This window comes from Lolium perenne, chromosome 7 (genome assembly GCF_019359855.2).
Source record: "Lolium perenne isolate Kyuss_39 chromosome 7, Kyuss_2.0, whole genome shotgun sequence".
NCBI classification, from domain to species: Eukaryota; Viridiplantae; Streptophyta; class Magnoliopsida; order Poales; family Poaceae; genus Lolium; species Lolium perenne.
Window position 1 is genome coordinate 74,878,327 of NC_067250.2, and position 13,101 is coordinate 74,891,427.

At 44.8% G+C, this 13,101-nt stretch overlaps 2 protein-coding genes across 3 annotated transcripts; one reads left to right on the forward strand and one right to left on the reverse strand.

The window, feature by feature from the left end:
- Positions 1 to 812: 812 nt before the first annotated feature.
- Positions 813 to 4,994, forward strand: LOC127317033 (uncharacterized). Of its 2 annotated transcripts, none has more exons than XM_051347561.1 (4): positions 813 to 920; positions 1,551 to 1,620; positions 2,858 to 4,307; positions 4,709 to 4,994. In XM_051347561.1, the coding sequence occupies exons 2-3, from the start codon at positions 1,591 to 1,593 to the stop codon at positions 4,253 to 4,255; spliced, it is 1,428 nt and encodes a 475-aa protein (XP_051203521.1). In that variant the 5' UTR covers positions 813 to 920; positions 1,551 to 1,590; the 3' UTR covers positions 4,256 to 4,307; positions 4,709 to 4,994. The 2 variants fall into 2 exon arrangements, with proteins under 2 accessions (XP_051203521.1, XP_051203522.1); XM_051347562.1 differs by having other exon boundaries at positions 2,861 to 4,307.
- Positions 4,995 to 7,195: 2,201 nt separating this feature from the next.
- LOC127317032 (protein DETOXIFICATION 16) lies at positions 7,196 to 11,326 on the reverse strand. Its single transcript, XM_051347560.2, has 8 exons — positions 10,889 to 11,326; positions 8,603 to 9,147; positions 8,387 to 8,473; positions 8,246 to 8,302; positions 7,911 to 8,149; positions 7,631 to 7,749; positions 7,451 to 7,537; positions 7,196 to 7,347 (listed from the first exon to the last, which is right to left on the reverse strand). Exons 1-8 carry the CDS (start codon positions 11,159 to 11,161, stop codon positions 7,288 to 7,290), a joined length of 1,467 nt encoding a protein of 488 aa, XP_051203520.1. The 5' UTR covers positions 11,162 to 11,326; the 3' UTR covers positions 7,196 to 7,287.
- Between the last annotated feature and the right edge of the window lie 1,775 nt (positions 11,327 to 13,101).

Consider the following 13,101-nt stretch of genomic DNA (forward strand, 5'->3'; position numbering starts at 1 on the left):
CCATCTCTCCCAGTGGAACAAACCCAAAGATCTAGGATTTATGTGTTTTACGATCGTGCCCCAGAAAAACACAAAAGGCATATGGGTGGAAGTTTTGGGCGCGGGAGGGGGGCTAGGGGGACTAGAGACATGGATGAGATCGAAGATTTAGTCCCAAGTTGATGAAATCCCCAGCCGATGAACCAAATCCAAACTAGGATATAGAGACGTCCACAACGATCCTAGAATCAAATGGGAAAAAATCGCCCCAACGTCACCTAGGGGAACTTTACACTAACAGATGTTGAAGTGTGCTGAACGTGATTGGTCTAGAGATCGGGAGCATCTAAACCTGAGATCAGAAATGAACTTTTGTATCCATAATTATAATAACATTGATGTGATATTAGAAAATTTGATATATTTTGTTATATAATTGGTCAAACTTAGCAAAATTTGACATTAACCATATATTATTTGCAACATCTTTTTTGACAATCAACAAGACATATAATTAAGGTACAAATAGTATATGGTAAAGATACTCAAGCTGTCTCCAACGAGCAAATCTGTTAGGTCTTCAAGCTCCTTGAAATGTGTTGGTCTCCAAACTCCTTCTTCTTTTATTACATAATATTACATTTAAAGATGGATGTCAAATTATAGATATGTAAATACCAACCACGGTTCTCCTATAATTTTAACTTGAGCCGCACCATAATTTAAGATGATGGAAGAGTAACAGTTCAGACTGTTGTTGTTCAGTTAGAAAAAAGTGCGACTCCTCGTTTTCGTCCCCTAAACCCCGCCGTCTGTCGCGCCGCACGGGTAAAAGGGCATCGAGCAAGATGGGGAATATAAATAGAAACAAAGGGCAGCGAACGAGAAAACCATTACTCGTCTGGTGTTGAGTTCCCCTTCGTTTGATGGTTCGGTTGCTGGTACGAATGCTCTCATATTCCATCTTTTCGTTTCATCTCGCGCTCCTCGTTCTTGTCCTCTAAGAAATCTGCAATCTTAATTTGTTTTATAGTCGCCATTTTTTTTTGGCGCTCTGGATTCCCCGAAACTTTCCTGGTAGTTAGATCTAGATTTGGGATTTTGAGGACATATGGGATGATTTTTTACCGCAGCTTTAGGCGATTGGCGAGGAGATTCCCGGGCATCTAGAAATTTAGGGATTGCAGGTTTCCACCTCTTTGTTCCCGAGGAGCATCTTCTATAGACTATAGTGTTTTATTTTTCCTTTATCTGTGGACGTGGGAGCATTCTCTCTCAATCTCTATGGCTACAGTCTTCGTACCAAGACATTCTATGTCTCACAACGTATCGCGATTTTACTGTCCCGTTGGTTTAAAATGGAAGATGGTGCTAGTTCAGATTTAGGATTTGGTTGGAATTCAGTGATAATTTCGTTTCCTAGAGCTTTTTTACAGATAATTTATGCATACTCTTTTGGTGATGTCACTGTTCTTGGCAACTCTGATTATGTTAGTACAACATGCTCCCTTTCCTAAGGTTAGAGTTTTCAAATTCTGTTACCATAATTTTCTACCTACTGTTTGATTCAGGCTAGCAACAATAATCTGCAACCAGGAATACTCGGTGGTTATGGATTGCCGGCTACGGAGGCATGAACAGGTTCTATTCCATCCATTCATTTCTGTACCGCAGATAACTGATGGCCTGATGCCATTTTCACTAGCTTGGAAAAATTCACCAAACATCCAAACTCATAATTTGGCCTGATTCAAGTAGGGCACCGGGGTTGCATGGTAATGGTGATAGAGAAAAAGCGAGTAATGGCGTTTTTTTTCATTCTTCTTTTGGATTGCTTTCTAATATTTGATTCACATCAAATGGTTAAGGATTATGGTTTGGCTAGCTATCAGAAGCGCTTCTTCACGTAGGGTGCAGAATTGGGATGCCAAAATCATAGTCTATTCTTCAAACTCGAGTTGTAATGTTTGAACATGAGTTCTATTGATGCTTGAATTTTTTGAAGAGAAATACAGACTGTCCCATGGCCTCTATGCCATTGGTTTTCAAAACTTTTGCTCTCCGTGCTATCACCATCATTTGTATACCTCCAAGCCTTTAAATGCATTTTACATGTCAGGCTTAGCAGTTTCCTTGTTTGTCCATTTTGGCCGTGCATAAGTTCCCAGTGAGAAGGCATCAGAGTTTTATTTTGCTTCACGCCTAAGAACTAATTGTTGTATATGGCGAGAGACATGTTGGCATTATTATGATCTCGTAAAGCATTTTTTTTTACTCAAAACATAGCGTTCGGTACTTTGGCTAGGTCTATTATCAATAATGGAATAGAAGGCACTTGTTTTGGAAACTTATGATACATATGCATAAGGAATAGAAACTTATTTAGTAGTAGATCATGGAACCGGTAGTTATTAATGGCAAATAATGGATGTTCTTATGTATTAATGATTGGTTCTAACTCAACAGAAGACTTACGGGAGCTAAGTAAACTCGATGTTCTACTTTAATCCCAATGGTGGTTTATTGATGACAGCCTTTCTAATTGAGTCCAGCTCACTAGAGATGTTTTTAGATCACTCTTGGAATTTACACGCTACAATTTTTATTTTTAAGGCTGTGAAGTTCTGCAACTTTCCACACTCATGTACACTTTTGATTATATCTTTGCACTTTCCCTCGACTAAAGGTAGTTAATAAGCTGCCTAAGGAAATGCAGACTGCACTAATTAATACATTTTAGCATAATATATAGACAGCTAACATATCTCACTAACTTTGGAGCATGGTCACTCCCTTTATATTTGAACAATTGAATTGCTTTTATGAGATTATGATTTACTCAAAGCATTTATAATTTTGCTGGCTCATGTTAAACCAGGAGATTGTGAGGCCGGTCTCAAGCGATGCTTCGTCTGAAGCTAACCAGCACGAAAAGATTCGAGCTGCTATAATAAACCTCTCAGTCATTCCCATTACTCAACCAAGTAGTGTTTCCACATTTGATGTCGGACCTCTTCCAGAATATCCCGATGAAAAGGATATCACAAAGTTTCCCCTCGTTATCAGAGATGAGCTAATGAATGATAATGATATGAATCGCCCAATCATAGATCTACATCGCCTGAACCCAGGAGTCAGAGAAAAAGTTTGGAGAGACAGCTATCTCAAAAATCGCCAGAGCATACATCTACACAGGTTAAACGGAATCAACTTAGTGGAGCTCTGTAAGGATGTTCTTAGTGGGTTAACTCATGAAATGACAGAGAGAAGGGCTGCAAATACCATGTTGTTAGCCTGGAACATGAGACAATTTGATATGGTGTCTCATGTTTTCCCTGCTCAAAACCCATGTGCAGCTTCGTCAGACATAGGTATTGACACTTTGAACAAAAGGGTATTCGGGAAAAGTGGTATGGACCCGTATGTCAGGCCAGAGGGCATTGAAAATGATGAATATGTTGCTGCATGTGCATACATATCGGCCAGTACACTTCGTTTATTCAGTCAGTCAGCAGATAACTACATGACTGCAGTTGATAAGCACATTCCACGTATGTTCTACACATTTTACAATATGGGCTTTCCACTTACGGAGTTTAAGCCAGACAAGAAATGCATCGAGGCCTTAAAACGTATATATACGACAAAGCCAGTCTACCGGAACACCTTAGCCCCTTTCTTGTATGAATTCAAAGGTCTGAAAGATGCAAAAGGAATGTGTCAGATGCTTTATGAGCAGGACTTGGCTTTTACAGGAATATATGGCGTAAACTTATACCTCCGTGCTTGTTTTGGACTACATGCATCACTTGTCCAGTTAGGATCATGCCTTTGGCATCGGTTTACGAAGGAAACTCTCATTTCATTGTGCAGAATCTGCAGAAAATATGCCCTTGATCCATCTTTGGAGAATTCAAGAGATACATGGAAATATGCACGTTTATATGGCACTGGGTATTTTCCACTTCATCCTGACAAGTCTAAGAGTGCTGTCGGTTGCCTTGCGATTATTTGCAAGAAGCTCGGAATAAGTGAAAATCAAGATCTTATGCACATTGAACAGCTGAGGAACCTTTTTTTTTGGGAAAGCTCCAACGTTTTGGCAGATAGGACAGTTGCCAGGTTCAGAGCGAATGCTTCACCACATCTTGGTCGATCACCCGAAATCTCGTCAGTGATTAGGGATGATGCCCCATCAAAGAAAGGGTTTAGGGATGAAGATACCCAACATACGCATCCTCAGATGTCAAAGATGAAGAGATCAAGGAGACTTTGAAGAATTGGAGAATCCGCTAGAGCAGCATGCTGAAGTTTAGATACTCTCGCAGGTAAATTTATTGAAAGACTCTAGTAGCCAGGTATATGCCACTGCGATTATTGTAGATTCGAGAAATCCGACTACAATTTTCATCTTTAAAGAAATGCCACTGTGGTTGCATTTTTTGAAGGATGAGAGTGGCATTATTTGAAGAATATTGAGAATTTGATGGGGCATTTCTTGGAAAGATGAAAATTGCAGAGAAATTTCTCAAATATGGAACAATTGTAGTGGCATATATCAAATTGACCCTAATTCAATAGCTAGTGTACTTCAAAAACTGTTTGTTTTGAATTTTTCCCATTATTATCTGAATTTTTACTTCTATTGCCAGATTTGCATTTATAAAAATTAGTGTAAGGTATCAGACAACTGATTCCTTCAACTTTGCCATTGATGAAATTTATGCAGGCTGGGAACAGGCTGAAACTGAAATTACTGCCCTCAAACTACTTGAAGTTGAAGATCCTTCCCAGAAGAATGTCTAGGGAGTTTAGGGAGTTGGTCACCAAGAAGTCTAGGGAGTTGGAGTCCAAGCTCCAAAACCATATTACTGAGCTGAAGGAGCTGTTAAGTAGCACTTTCTATATTTCTTTTGATCGTGTACGTAGTACTGGCTGGGCTTGGAACAGTAGTATTTGGAGAGGATTTCATAATTCATTTTTTTAAAAAGGGGCAGCCCCACCCCCTGCATCAATTATTCGTCCCCCTCGATAGTTCCTGTTCAGAAAATTGCCATCCTGCACAAGGCTTTTCACATAACTAGGAAAATGCCCGCAAGCTGCGGCGGAACTACGGAAGAGCGACCAAAATTACTGATCATGTGTTAACACTATTTCCATTTTAATTAATTTGGACTTCCGTATCCTTCAAAATCTGAAGAAAGAATTATCAGTTCTGAAACAACGATATCTCACAACATCATCCCCATGATCGAGTTCTTAAAAAAGGATAGGAAGCTAAGATTTCTGCACACGAAAAATCGTTCAATATTTTTTTTAATAGGTTTACCCTCTCACTAATTCACATGTTATGCACAGCTGCCACCATACCGGTTCGTTTCCTTTCTTCTGCCCCCCCTACTGACATCCTTCCTGACTTCACGATCTCCATCCAATCGAAATGATACCGGGCGGCATCAGTCGCGACGAAAGTGACGATGCGTTGCATGGCACGGGCGCTGGTCCAGGCTATGGCAACGACAAATCTGCTACACGCTGGCGCCCGCTGGAGAATCGTTCGCCTGGCCGGGGCAACCTCATCCATGCAAATGCATTGATTCCCCACATCCGGCTTCGGCTCCCTGCCCCGGTACCCCTCTCTGATGCCAAGACCCGCCTAGCCTGGTTAGATCCCCTGCTCGTCGCCACCTGGAATGAATCCCCCCGCCGCTGCCCTTGTCTCCTTCGGCCAGTGTGCCTCCGACTTCCCCTGCGCCCAGATCCACTCGCACCCTCGATGGCTGCGCCCCGCATGCATGGATATTGAGTAGTGACCATGGCATCCGAGTTCGAGAGCTATGTAGTTTCCCGTGCTTTGCATCGGGAGATACATTGTCAATCTATGACCGAGTTTTTCTATAAAAATTAACCTATGAATTGGATGATAATTATGGGATCAAGCAAATAAAAAAATTCATAAATACGAGACAAAAACATCTAAAAATTCAAGTGGATTCAATTCCCTCAACACAACAATTTTAGAAGCCACCAAAATTAGTTTGAACCAAAAAATATATAATTTAATTTAACCAACCCGTTATCTTGAGCTTATCCCAAGATCAGATTGGTTTTACATAGGTATTGCTTGTAAAAAAGAACATGGTATCTTTGGTGGTATCGGAGGCAACACAGGGAAAAATATATACAGTCACCTAAAAGGGAAGCCATGATAATTTCAGTGTTACGTTCGAGTTTCCTAGCTACCAATTCGATTAAGGTTAAGGTGAAGAAAGGGCTTGTGGTTGAAAGCACCAAAAGACGCAGCGACGATCAAAGTGGATGGGCGTGCTCTGGTTCCCGGCGATGAGCCGACGATCATGCATGGACCGTCGACAGTGTGCCAAACACAGGGCGACAACGCTGCATCCCCGACTTTAGACAGTGTGGTCGCTGCCAAGGATTGTATCGTTTGCTAGGCCATGCAAGATATTTTTTGGTTAATAATTTGTTGCTCTCACCCCCTGCTCTGGTATGCAATTGACCTGATGCAATTGTCTGCCGATCTGATAGGCAATTGACCTAATACGAGCGTACTCTTGGACCGCTACCAGCCCAACACCTTGTCTGTGCGCTGTGGCCAGCCTGCCGTCTCCCATGTACAAAGTAGACTTCATCACCCGATTCCCGTCGTCTGAGATTGATCCCGGCAGCCGTCGCCCGATTGACTCCCGCCGACCAAGATCGACCAGTCCGCCGCACCAAGAGGATATGTTCTACGACCATCTGGTGCAGTTCCCTTCACCTATCTCAGGTTGTCCATCCACGGTGGCCTCCGCGCCGCCGCCTCTAATTCCGGCCACGTCTAGCTAGCACGCCTCCTCTTCCCAGCGTGTCACAAATCCCTTCTTATTTTCGTTGTCCACGGCAGCCGCGGAGAAGCCACTCAATCGAGTCTCGAGGGTTTGGCCTGGCTGCGTAGTTTATCGTAGTTTGGGACCTCACATGTAGGTATTTGAATTACAGGCTGGATCGATCAGGTTTTGAGCCGGACTCAGCTGGGCGGATTCTACCGGGACTCTCCGCTGCTCGTATGGCCTGCAAGGAAGCAAAACATGGAAAGAATAGAAACTTTAGCTTCGGACGATGGACGAAAACGCATTGGTGGGTGGACGAAAGCGCATTACGACGGACCGAACCAAGGAAACGTTATTTTCTTTATTATTAGGTATAGATATAGATAGTGATCCCAGGCATGAAAGCCCCTATAAGCACATGTAGCCTAGTCTGTTTCCTAGTTTGTTTACATCGACAGCTTAGATTGCATCATCTTTATGTTGCGAGATCTGCCGGGATAGAAGAACTGTAGACCCGGTTTGTCGCCTTCGCTGCCTGTGAAAATTTGGAGTTTTAGACCATAAACGTATATGGCTCAGTGAAATCTAAATGCAGCTCATCAAATTTGATATCCCAGCTGGAATTCATCCCAGTGTACCTCTTTATCCCAGTCTGTGCATATTGTGATGGCCATGAGCAGCAGGACTTGCACTATCAGACCACAGATGATGCCCAACCAAAGGCCCTGTTCTCATTCACCGATCAAATTCACAGTATCAGTCACTCAAAAACCACTAGCACATAAGAACTCCTGTAAATTCAGGACAGTAAGGCATACCATCCCACCGACGTGCAAGACAAAGGCTATGAGGTAAGCCGAAGGGATGCCGACGATATAGTAGGCGCTAAGATTGATCCAAGCACCGATCTTCTGCCATCCACAGCCTCTAGCAACTCCTACATTATAATCAGAACAGAACATTCTTATCTGTGCTTCTAATGCAGGCATGCCAATGATTTCTGATATTCTGATTGATCAGCTTCTAGGGAGGAAGGGCCAATGCACTTGAATCCCAACCATGAAAATTGGGGAAAATAAAAATGATGACAATCTATACCTGAAAGAACACACTGAATTCCATCGAAGAAATTGGAGACTGAGATAATCAACATCATCTGGGCAACGTAAGTGACAACCTCCTCCACGTCGCTGTAGGCATGTCCCCAGACGTAGCGGATACATATGAGCAGCAGCCCTATGAGCAGCCCCTCGGCAATGGCCAGGAAGACGACGACACGCACTGCAAGGCGCGCAGCGTTGGGGCGCCCCGCACCAAGCTCGTTTGAGACGCGGGTGCTGCATGATAAATCGAGGTACAGTTTGGCGATGAGCAATGCTGCAGCACAAATGGTAGGAAGGACAGGACCGTAGGAGGGTGTAGGCTAAGTCTACCTTATAGCAGATCCGAGGCCGAAGGGGATCATCCACACGAAGGCAGCGGTGTTGAGGCTGCCAATAACAATAGTGCAATTGTGTTGCTTGAGCCGAAAATATAACTGGGAAATGGGGTAATTTCGTTCTGCCATTAGTTACCTGATGGATAGGACGGAAGTCTCCAACTTTGGGTTGGGAAGAAGGCCTGAGAGGAGCACTATGAGCTCGAACGACCACATTTCCAAACTACAATTGCGTTATCCATCAGCGTTGTGAGTCATGCATAATACAAAATGCCTTGTCACCTAAACGGTAGTCGGCATCGTGAAAATCCCAATTCTTCAGGAAGAGCTCGATTAATTAGCGCAGGCTCACCAGACCATGAGAGCGGACGGGACGGCGAGCGTGAAGAAGCTGAGCATATCACGGAACGCCTCCGTGGAGAACCCCGTCCACGTCTTCTTGCAAGAGCTGGACACCCTCACATACACGGCCAGTATGATGACGTAGATCCAGTAGGAAACGGCGTTGCTGAGCGCGGCGCCCTTGCTGCCCATCCCGGCGACGTAGACGAGCAGCCAGCAGACGAGGAGGTGGAACGCCGCGGCGGCGCCGGCGCCGGCCATCACCGGGAGCACGATGTTCTGCGTCTGCAGGAACCGGACGTGGCACTGCAGAAGGCCGTAGGCGAATATCACGGGGATCATCCATCGCGCGTAGGTGCCGGCCTCCATGGCAATGTCGGGGTCCTGCCCGAAGAGGAGGAGGATCTCGCGAGTGTAGAACCACACGACGGCGAGGGGGACACTGACCAGGGTGAGTATGAGCATTGCCCGCTGCTTGTAGATGCCGAGGAGGTGGTATTGCCTGGCGCCGTATGCCTGGCCGCACAAGGTGTCCAGTGCACTTGCCATTCCAAGCTGATCGAGATACAAAATGTGAGAAGGCAGTAGATGTTCCCTTTAATAAGAACACACTTTAAAATGTTTTTTAAAAAGTAAAAAATTCCTTGAGAATGTACATGTATGTGTTTTTTGGCTTGTCTTGAAACATCTTGTGAAGAGAAAAACATAGCGTAGGTGAATAATACAAAAAAAAAGTGTCTCGTGTAAAGTTATGTTGTGGCACTGAAAATTATCTTTTGTACATATATCGCAAAACATGTCTTTTTTTCATTGAATTATATGTGCACACATAGAATATGTAGTCATGTATGTAACCTAAGGTTATTTTCAATATTTGTCGACAATTTAAAATGTGGTTTTCCACTATAGGAGCATGTAGTCCTATATATAAGCCAAAGTGGATTTTCGAGAAGATATAATCATCATCTCCTTGTTGAAGGCGACGTTCTTGTGTTGTTGTTCTTGATTCAACTGGTTAGAGCGGGAACCTAGGGTGAACATACTTGTCCCGGCCTTTCGAGCTTGGCCCCGGTGGCTCAACTGCATACTTCCCACATAGAGCCTTTGGTTGGAAAGAATGGAAACTTAGTTCCCTCTGATCAGCGTCTGCCTCTGATTCATATTTACTTGCTATTAATATGGATGTATCTAAACCTAAAATATATCTCGATATATCTATACTAGATTCAACTAAGACTACCCACAATGGGAGTATCATAGCTAGTATCATGCATCACATGCATGCAAAAAGCTGATGTGTCACATTAATAAATGAAGAAAGAGGTGGTAGTAGTATCATAGGTAGATACTGTATCATAGCACGTAGAACTAGAAAAATTAATGTCAAACCAATCTTGTACACACTTTTGCATTGAGATTCTACAAATCACTAAATATAATTAACTTATGATACTACTACATGATACTATGCATTGTGAAGATAGTATCACACACTAGTATCATATGCATAATACTACTATATGATACTTCCCATTGTAACTAGTCTAATATGGATCGGATGGAGTAGGTATTTAATGTTATTTTTCAAGCCATTGTTGTATTCCTCAATTACTCTTGCTTTGGGAGTTTGATGCTTTAGCCCCATTGTCTTGAGTCGATTTAATGAGGAAAATCGTAAGGAGACAACGTTTGGACTTTAGCCCTCGGGAGCGGGCGACTTTGCAGCCGTCTATTTTAGCAGAGTGGTGAATGAGTGAATGACAGCTAGCATAAAAAAAATATTACACGGGAGGTTTTAACCTTGTTTCTGGAAAAGAAAAAAGGAACATCTCTAGTAGGAAGGACAAGCCCTGGTGGACACCTATCGGTGATATCAATATTGCATATACCGTCTTTGTGTTGAAGTGGCCTCAACTGGTCCACGTTTTGTCACCAACCGAATGAGCTTATATTGGAGATATTCACAGACTTTTGTACCCAGGCGGAAGAAAATCTTAAAGCCACGAGATATGAAACGATGGAAAGCAACGTGCAAGGACTCTAGAGTCCACATTTTGTGTTGAAAAGTAATGTTGTCTACACGTGGATAGCCACACCGCAACGGTGTCCCCTGAACGAACGAACGAGCATTGGCATATCTTATCGGCCAATGATCTGGAGATCTCTTTGAGCAAAATATCAACATGGGTTTCACGGGAAGCAGAATGGAATTCATCTTCCACGCGGCAGCCTCCTTGAGGCTTGAGCTACGTACGTAGCGCCGAGCAAGTATCTAAAACTGTGGATACGTGCGTACCAGGAGGCTGAAGCCGGTGACGCTGGCGAAGGAGCTGGCCATGGAGGCGCCGGCGAGGGCGAGCTCGCCGAGGTGGCCGACGTACATGACGGAGATCATCTGGATCAGGTTCTGCAGCAGCGCGCCGGCGATGAGCGGGCCGGCAAGCCATAGCTGCTTCTTCACCTCCTCGCGCACCGACAGGCCTCCGCCGCTCCCGTCGCTGCCGCCATGGTCATCCGGTATGTGGCTAGCGAGCAGGAGAGGTTCCTGCACGCTCTCATCCTTCGCCATGCCCAACAACACCCCCTTCCCAGCCGCCACTATCTCTGTCTGGCTTCACAGTAGAGGAAGCTAGGGAGGAAAAGAACGATCGAGATTCTAGAGGGAGAGTGTTTGTATACAACAGCACCTTCAACCGGGTGACTCCTAAATAAACGTTGGCAGGTGCGTCGGCATTCGGCAGTGCTCTGTAGCAAAAATCGGTACCTCTATTTGAGGAAGGATGTCGGTACCTCTGTTTGAGGAAGGATTGTCCACGCTGGTATTCCTCATAAGAAAACCCTCCAGAAAACTAAACAATCAAGTTTAAACAAACTTATAATTTTCATTCAAAATTAGGTTTATTTACAAAATTTTGAATGAAATTTGAATAACTAAACTAAACTAAACCCTAGATTTACGGGCGACGCCAATCCTGGAAGGGGCAAACATTGAGGTCGTCGTTATCCGCCTCGTCAGCTACATCTTCAGCGCGGTGGTCAGCGTCCTCATCCCAAAACGATGAGGAGGAACCGGTGTCATTGTTGTCGAGATGGATGATGGCACCGCTCTCGGTGGCAGACCACCACTTGGCGTACTCGGGGCTGACTTGCGCCAGGTGCGCTGACTGGAAGAACGCCTTGGTCATCCCCAGTGAGTCCTCGTGGTCATCAGGAGCCCGCAACTGCACCTGGTACGGGAGGTACTCCTGCTCCCACTTCAGCGGCGTCTCTGGCTTGGCAATGCACTGGTGTGGGCAGACGCCGGAACGAGATGTGCCCCAGCGGCTAGCGTGTCGTTTCCGGTGGTCTGAAGATGACGCGACCCAAGCGACGCGAAGGCGGGACCTACTCCGGCTTGGGGTGACCATCGTCGGGGGTACACGAGCATGCAAACCTCGATACAGCTGGAGGTGCGCGCTGCGAAGCCATCCAGATTCCGACGTTTCTGCGGCGCTCTCCTCGAGGAAGCTTGGGGTCCTTTATATAGAGGTTTTTAGGTCAGACAGAGTCCGTGGGTGAAAAAATCAAGCAAATCGGATGGTCGGGGATGGAAATATACTAGGTGGCACGTGCACCCCAACTAGGCGCACCACCTGTCCTCTTTTGGCCCTCCTGACCATTCTCGTGAGGTCCAAGTGCTCCAGATGCCTCTCTTGAAGAAATATCGACATCCCTAGAATCCTAGCTCCATTTGACTTTGTTTAGGTCCCTAAAAGCTAAAAATACACAAAACAGGGTTTTCTTCTTCTACAGGGTTATAACCAAAATAAAGGGATAAATCTCAAAAATCAATATAAAACATAGATATACCATTATGTATGTTGTAAATATGTAGGAATATGTGTCAACAAACTACAAAGTTCATGCAAACATTTTACATGCATCAACATAAAATAGTGCAAAATAAGAAACCTAACTAGCGGGTTAATCCGGGCCTCGCCTTCTTTGTTGCAAAGAAAGAACACCTAATCACCCGAACTAGACAAGGGTGGTGTGCGTCCTTCTTAGCTGCGATGGAAGAACATCCAGAAACGTACACTAGTGGCTTCAACTGGTGCTCGTTATTTTCGTTGCTAAGAAAGAACACCCTACAACCTACAACTGGTCCTTGTTGGTGTCGGTGTCTTCAGCGGAGTCGTCATTACGGCAGTGCCTGCGACAGGATGAGTCGTCGAACACCCTGACGGTCATGTCACCATCGCCTTCGTAGAGATAGTGCAGCAAGTATCCAACCTCTAGGTTGTGGGTGCGGGCAAACATCTTGAAGCCAGCGTCGAGGTACATCTTGCCTTGCGGGTCGAACAGGACGTCGACGGGCCACCGGCAAAAGCCACAACTGGCTTCCCTCAGGTTCACGCCCGCCGACACCCGACAAGCGAGAAACTCCGCAAAGTTATTCTGGAGTCTCTTTCTGTCGAATGGGTCCTCGGTGATATGGACGACGAAATCGAAGTACATGTCGTGCAATCG

What these genes read in the sequence shown, in the direction of transcription:
- LOC127317033 (XM_051347561.1), top strand. Translation starts at nt 1,591, where the DNA reads ATGGATTGCCGGCTACGGAGGCATGAACAG. An exon ending in GGCTACGGAGGCATGAACAG is followed by an intron (nt 1,621 to 2,857) that starts GTTCTATTCCAT and finishes ATGTTAAACCAG; the next exon opens with GAGATTGTGAGGCCGGTCTC.
- LOC127317032 (XM_051347560.2), bottom strand. Translation starts at nt 11,161, where the DNA reads ATGGCGAAGGATGAGAGCGTGCAGGAACCTCTCCTGCTCGCTAGCCAC. An exon ending in GGCCTCGGATCTGCTATAAG is followed by an intron (nt 8,150 to 8,245) that starts GTAGACTTAGCC and finishes TTTATCATGCAG; the next exon opens with CACCCGCGTCTCAAACGAGC. An exon ending in GCACAGACTGGGATAAAGAG is followed by an intron (nt 7,348 to 7,450) that starts GTACACTGGGAT and finishes AAATTTTCACAG; the next exon opens with GCAGCGAAGGCGACAAACCG.